We start from the raw sequence: 7128 nt of genomic DNA on the forward strand, positions 1-7128 counted from the left end.
TATCTGATTGTTCAGGCTTATGTTTTATCTTTATCCTACTACGATTTGAGTTTTTTTTTTGGAAAGATCCGACCATGTCAGTATGTATTAATAAGAACGAAGCAGTTTTACAGCTGTGCGCGCAAGGTCCTCCTCAGCAGGTTGCTGAGAAGGCGATTACATCAATGTGGACTACTCGCTAAGATGTAAAATCTCTAAAGGTTCAGAGGCTTTTGCCCCTGGTAGCTTCCACATTTTGCCCTCATCCCCCAACATCAGGAGTAAGGCGTCTACTGTCTTTTCACGGCATTCAAAAATTCGATCATTCCAAGCACTACGTTTTCTGGGGTTTAAACCACTTAGCAGATAGCACCCATGAAGGACCTTTTTTTTGGGGGGGGGGGGGGGGGGGGGGTGATTACGCTACACGATAATTGTAGCCACAAATAATTCTGGGTTTTAGATGTTACTACTACATGAATTGTTGGCTTGTCTGGTTGTCTTCGGTGACTGTAGTCCTCAGGAATCGGTAGCTATACGCTGCAAGCCCCACAGCGGCACAAGAGGAGGAAGAGGTGGCTACAGGGTGGGTCTTGTGACGCTTGTTGCACGTAAGAGGGAGAAGGACAAACAGTTCCATGGAACCTTGCATCAGTTTCTCCATTGGATTGATTGATTTTCCCGTTTTGTGGGTACAGATTTGCAGTGGTACATCGACACAACGCAATTGCATTACCTACACTACACGTGCCCAGTTGCTGCTAGCCAACCAGAACGCGATCTACCACTTGGGCAGCAGCTTTGGATCATCGGTGAGCTAGCCGGAGGAGCGTGCGGCCGGCAGGGCCTGGCCCCGGAGGAAATGATAGAGCATGGCGAGCGAGCGGTCCGGCGCGAAGAGCGGCACCTGGTGCCCCGCGCCGCGCACCGTCACCAGCGTCAGCCCCTCCTCGTACTCCACCGCCCACCCGGCCACCTGCTGCCGGTAGTACCACGCCCGCCACCCGCCCCACTCCGGCGCGGCCACACTGCCTGCCGAAGCAGAAGCGGCCGCCCTCTGCCGCCGCGGCCGCGGCCGCAGCCCCATCGTGTTGATGCTGTACCGCGTCGACGTCACCGGCACCCGCCCGTCCGTGTCGCCGCTGCATGCAACGTGACATGCCATCGGGGGGTTTCAGCTCAGCATCGTCAGGGATAATAAAATAAGGCTGGATGGAAATTGCTCACAAGTGGAGGAGTACCTGTAGACCCAGATGCGTAGCCCGGCGCCCATGAGCTTCTTGAGGATGGGCAGCACGGTGGCCGGCGAGTCGTTCCATTTCCTTATGACCTCACTGCAGCACAAACACGGAATGATCGAGTAAACAACCATCTTCCATCGCAGTTACGTTCCGTCAGAGTGGACGCTGAAACCGTGCAGCTGCAGCCTCGCACGCAGCAGAGGAAAATACGCAGCCTGTTCGGTTGGCTAGTTCGTATCGTTGCTGGTTCGTGAAGAAGTACTGCTGGCTGATTTGTATGAGAGAAAAATACTGTTCTAGGCTGATTTGTACGAGAGAAAAATACTGTTCTGGCTGACGGTGTTGAGGCTTCATCCCAGCGGGAGCCGGGGACCGGGCCGTGCGACGCAGAGGCGCAGAACAGTCAATGCGCACGCAAGTTGCCCAGATCTGAGGAGGAACGGGCCGGTGGTGGCAGATGGAAGAGTAATTGGGGACGACGACGAGCGTACGGAGCACGTGCACACGCGCTGCAAGGGTCCATGGCTGGCACTGGCAGTATATATGCAGAGAGAAGAGAAGCAGTAACTGCGGAGTGCTGACCTGCAGGGCGAGTACGGGTAGGGCAGGCCCGTCCGGTTGGCGTGCAGCGCGCGCTGCACGTCCCCGCGGTTGAAGTACTTGGTCACGTAGGCCTCCGTGCACGGGTCGTATCCTGCCGGCACACGCTTCATCAGCCTGTGCCACTCCTCCTGCCGGTGTCCCGTACGTTACCCCAGGCGGACGAGAGGGGAACAGAAACAGTCATTCAGTCGCATGCCAGTGGGCATTCACAGACGACGACAGAGAGAGCAGCTAGCGCCGCGTGCGAATTCGTACATGCTTGGAGAGGAGGCGCGGCGCCGCGACGAGCCTCGCCGGCCGCCGCGTGGCGCCGGTGGAGGAGACGTTGTTCAGCAGCAGGCACGTCGGCGTGTAGATGCTGTAGATGTCGATGTCGTCGTAGGCGCCCAGGAAGGCGCGGAGCGCCGGGGAGCAGCCCTTGCCGGGCCGGCCGCCGTCGGCCTCCTCCTTGAAGGAGTCGCACTCCCGCCGCACCGCCGAGTAGAGCTCGTCCGAGATGATGGCGTGGCTCCACGCGTACTCCACCATGCCCAGCTGGTCCGTCGCGTCGTTCAGCACCGCGTTCCCGATCTGCAATGCAAGTGGGGGGAAAAATCTTTTTTTTTTGAATCAGGGGAAAAAAAAACTTGACAGCTGCAGAGATGGTTTTTGCTTTTCTTTCTCAGAGACCAGAGCAGCGCACGATGCAATGCAGCAGCATGCAACATCCAGCATGCGTGAAACTGTTACTGCATGCCACGACCCAGGTAAAAGGGGTTTGTTTGCCACAAACCGCGCCTTTTACCGTGTTGGTTATTGGATGTTTAATAAAAACAAAAAAAAAACTGAGTAAAGCGGTAAAGCTCGCAGGGCGGGGTATATCCTGATGTCCGCCATCTACTTTTACTAGTAAGGCGCAGCACCGACTCATTTCACTCTCTTTTCCTTTCCTTGTTCGCTTTATATCTTTCTAGAACACTAGCTAATGCCTGTTTTGCTGCGTCAAAGCTGGTTGCCTGGAACCAAGCAAAGCAACAGGCATGCATGATGGATTGATGGCAACTTGGCAAGCGTAAGAGGTCTCTCAACTTCCTTTGTTACACACACTGATGTTGTGAGTGAGGCATGCTTACCATGAAGCCTTTGATGCTGATGGCCCTGTCCCTGCTCGCGCCTTTGTTCCTTTCGTAGATGAGCTCCGCGAGCTGTGGGACGTAGTGCCCTACAAAAGCGTAACACGGCAGATGCAGCGGCCGTTCATTCGCAGATCACGATATATGCAGCTTTATTTAAGAAAACAGAGCAGAGGTTTGGCACGTATGATGAAGAGGCTTGTTACCGGCGTAGCTCTCTCCGGCGATGTAGAAGTCGCGGCCCTTGAACTCGGGGAACTTGTCGAGCCAGGTGAGGAGGAAGCTGTACGAGTCCTGCGCCGTGACGCGGTCGCCCAGCCGCCGCAGGTCCGACGTCCGGTTCGTGTACGAGAACCCCACGCCCACCGGCGCTTCCAGGAACAGCAGGTTCACGGCTGAAAGCCCCATTGCCAATCCAACGCGCAAGCGCAACCACACAGATTTCAGTTCGTGGAGAAAGTAAAATTCAGAGTTTCAGAGAGCAAGTACTAGCAGAGCTGAAGAATAATGTCTGTGCTTTGGTTGAACTGCTGCTTGCCTTTGTTCCATGCGTAGGCGTTGCGCGTGAGGTTCGTGCCGTAGCCCCTCACCAGGAACGGGCCCAGCTCCTGGGCGGCTCCGTAGGCCACAGACGAGCACCCAGGCCCTGCATGCAATGGCAAAGTCGCGTAGAGGGATGGTTCCATGTGAGTACTTGTATTTTCCACCAGGGACATGTTTAGGCCGGATTCGGCGTACTGTAGCTATACTGTAGCGTTTGTTTTATTTGCTAATAATTGTTCAATCATTGATTAATTAGGCTTAAAATGTTCGTCTCGTAAAGTACAACCAAACTGTATAATTAGTTTTTGATTTCGTCAACATTTAGTACTCTATGCATATACTGCAAATTTAATGTGACGGAGAATCTTCTTTTTTCGTAGTGCCAAATTCATGAAACCTGGGGAACTAAACATGGCCCAGTTCCACTCAGTCCGTCAGTCGGCACAGACATGGAGCCATCCCTCTACACTACTCCTACGTAGGAGTACACTCAAATCGCCTAGTACTAGAGCAGTAGAGGGATGGCATCCATTTCAAATCGGTCGTCAGTAGGCACAGGAATTTTCGATTATTACACGCACTGCTACAGTACGTTTCAGATCGAGTGCTTTGCCACTCGGCAGCAGCCTTATCCGTTCTCCATTGGCCGCTAGTACTGCAGTTCTCAGATGGCCTATGGGAATTGTTAACAGGCTACTCCTACTAGTATGCGTAGGCTTTCTAAGTACTGTCTATATCGAGTAGCAGTAGCAAAAAAAAAATAACCGAGGGCTTGCTGGAGAAAAGAGGGAAAAAGAAATGCAAAGGTGAGGACAGAGTGGAAAGCAGGATGAGAGACGGCTGATTTGTCAAGCAGAAAGGCCTCTCTGCCCTTCCCTGGTGGTCAAAGCGTCAAAGACTCGTACTTCCATGTAATTAAATAAGTAATTCCTTTCACCTTTCCTCCACTGGCACTAAGCCCTTTTTAGTTCGCGAAATTTGGATTTTGGGACTACTGTAGCACATTCATTTTTATTTGGCAAATAGTGTCCAAACATTGACTAATTAGGCTTAAAACGTTCGTCTCGCAATTTTCCACCAAACTGTGCAATTAGTTTTTCTTTTCGTCTACATTTAATGCTCCATGCACGGGCCGCAAACATTCGATGTGACAGGTACTGTAGCAACTTTTTGGATTTTGGGGTCAAACTAAACAAGGGCTAAATATCTTTGAAGGACCGTTCGCTTCCTCCGGAACGATCGGCAGGAAGAATTACGGCTGGAATCGTTAGTCAATTTACATAAGCTTTCATTAACCGGAACCAACTCTGGTGTCAAACTGCCTCAAACCAACGGGCCCTTACTAAGAAAAAAGAAATCAGTGAAGTCTGAAGATACTACATGCAACTCTGACCGACTGGATACTGATACGCGTGAAGCGTCATGACAAAAGAGTACTTGCTCCTCTCTGACCATATTTGGATTCTCCAGTTTGGTTTCAAACGAACACATGCTCACATACTCTGGTACTCACGCCCATGTCCATGTTATAATAGAAGGCCTGTTTGTTTCGGCTGAAACGATAGTGGATTATTTATTACGGGTCGATTTGGTGTGAAAGAAAAATATTGTTCTACTTTATAATCCATAATCGTATATATAAACCCAGCTGAACAGGCTGATAATCTATCTAGGATAGGATATTAGGATTACCGCTCATAATCTCTCTTTTATCTTTGGTGCCGGTGCTGGTGGTGCTCCATAATGGTAAAGGACAAGCGAAAGAGAAAGGACAATATCTGGTCGCCTGATCGTTAACAGTGTCACCGGTGCGGCACCGCAGTACAGCTGTGCAGGGCGAGAAACTGCATCGCACTCGCTATGTCCCTCCACTCCAGCTTTGTCCCTGTCGCCGGCCGGCCGGAGCGGCCTTTCTCTTCCGGGACCAGGGCGCAGGATCTGCCCCCGCTTGTACGCCGGCCTCGAGCCTTCTTTTGCCCTTTCGCAGCGTCTTTTTCCTGCGCCGGGAGGGAAGAAGGGCTTCGCTCTGCTCACTGCTGTAGTAAAGATCTGAACGCGTGCTCTCGCCTCCTCAGACATCCTCCCTCCTCTCTGGATTCTGGTGCTTTGCTTTGGGGAGCTTTTGCAGCACTGTGACCACACGGGCCACGGCCTGTGCTTTCCGACTTGCCGACGCATTTTTTGTGGGTGGAAAGAGGTAATGCAAGCACAATATCGATGCGTCTACGATTTTCACTAGGATTCGTCCCATCTACCGCCATATTCGGCAACGGCTATTTATCCTTTTATAAACGTTGCAAACTGGAGGCAAAAGAGCATGCAACGAAATGTAGGCAAATCCGCAAACAAAGAAGCATTCGTTCGGAATGCCGCTATATAATGGTCTGGAAGATGAGAAGCAGATTCGAAAAAATCAGAAATGGACAGCAGTCACGGGACCTACAGAGCTACGAGAATGAAACAACCCGAGTGGCTCAGAAACAGTTCGTACCTCCGTTGAGCCAGAGCAAGAGCGGCTTCTTGTCCGGCTCCCGCTCCGCCTCGAAGAACCAGTAGAAGAGCGCCTTGCCGCCGCCGCCCGAGGCGACGTCGACGTAGCCGGCGTAATGGCTGAACGCGACGGCCGGCTGCCCGGGCAGCCCGGTCACCAGGTCGGCCTCCGGCCTCGGGCTCATGCTCCTCCGGGGCGCGCCGCTCACCGCCGCCAACGCCGACACCGTTGCCAGCGCGAGCATGAGCAATGCCGTGGCCATAGCCGCCACAGCCATGGTCGTCCCTGTTCGCAGGCGCGGCGTGTGGTGGGTGGGGGCGTGGCAGCGTTCCCTGCACAACTGCGCGTTTGGGGCAGAGCCGTGGTGAGACGGGGAGGGAAGGGCGGTTTAAAAACAGAGGAGGACGGGGAATAAAGTGGAGGTGAGGGGGTTGGCAGTAAATGTTTCATTTTTAGTGCCGTAGTGGGGCAGTTAAGAAATTAATTTGCTAACTGCAGAGTCGTGCCACAGTAGGTTTTTTTTTTTTGGCAACATTCAAAGTTTGATTCCTACAACTGCATGTCAGAGTAATTGTTTATGTGAACTTTTTTATCTCCATGGTTCTATCATGTGACCAATAGGATAGGCTGTTCGGCTGGCCTGAAAAAAAAGACAAAAATACTGTTCTAGTTGGTTTGTTGTGAGAGAAAAATATTATTTCGACTGAAAGATACTGTTCAAATGAACGGTGACTGCGTGAATGGGCTAACCAGCCCCCGCCAGCCAGCCGGACAGCCTCTCCGAGGGGGATTGCTGAATGGTTTTGAGCATTTCGAGGCTTTTTTTTAGCGTGACTCCTTACATTCTTGTTACTTTGAGAAATATATAACGTGGATCGACCGAAAACTCATCCTTAACGAGCATATAATTAGTATAAACCATGCAAGATGGAGCTATCTCATTAAATTCATAAATAAACATATGACTCACTACTTCATCAGCCTGTTCGCTGGTTAGTTTCTGGGCTGATAAGCCCGGCTGGTGCTGATTTGTTGTGAGAGAAAAACACTGTTGGCTGCCTGATAAGTCCTGGCTGAAACCAACAAACGAACAGGCTGCATATAAGATAAGATGATTCATCAAACAAAATACCCATAAGAGTTTGGGTTCAAAACTTGG

General features: G+C 51.6%; 1 protein-coding gene across 1 annotated transcript; it reads right to left on the bottom strand.

Annotated features, from left to right (window-relative positions):
- Positions 1 to 387: 387 nt before the first annotated feature.
- On the bottom strand, positions 388 to 6350 carry LOC136496657 (serine carboxypeptidase-like 35). Its single transcript, XM_066492382.1, has 8 exons — positions 5970 to 6350; positions 3474 to 3581; positions 3142 to 3330; positions 2936 to 3024; positions 2079 to 2393; positions 1803 to 1951; positions 1221 to 1313; positions 388 to 1121 (listed from the first exon to the last, which is right to left on the bottom strand). The coding sequence occupies exons 1-8, from the start codon at positions 6244 to 6246 to the stop codon at positions 797 to 799; spliced, it is 1545 nt and encodes a 514-aa protein (XP_066348479.1). The 5' UTR covers positions 6247 to 6350; the 3' UTR covers positions 388 to 796.
- Between the last annotated feature and the right edge of the window lie 778 nt (positions 6351 to 7128).

This window comes from Miscanthus floridulus, chromosome 12 (assembly GCF_019320115.1).
Source record: "Miscanthus floridulus cultivar M001 chromosome 12, ASM1932011v1, whole genome shotgun sequence".
In the NCBI taxonomy this organism is placed as follows: domain Eukaryota; kingdom Viridiplantae; phylum Streptophyta; class Magnoliopsida; order Poales; family Poaceae; genus Miscanthus; species Miscanthus floridulus.

What these genes read in the sequence shown, in the direction of transcription:
- LOC136496657 (XM_066492382.1), bottom strand. Translation starts at nt 6,246, where the DNA reads ATGGCTGTGGCGGCTATGGCCACGGCATTGCTCATGCTCGCGCTGGCA. An exon ending in TACCCGTACTCGCCCTGCAG is followed by an intron (nt 1,314 to 1,802) that starts GTCAGCACTCCG and finishes TTTGTGCTGCAG; the next exon opens with TGAGGTCATAAGGAAATGGA. An exon ending in CTACGCATCTGGGTCTACAG is followed by an intron (nt 1,122 to 1,220) that starts GTACTCCTCCAC and finishes CGTTGCATGCAG; the next exon opens with CGGCGACACGGACGGGCGGG.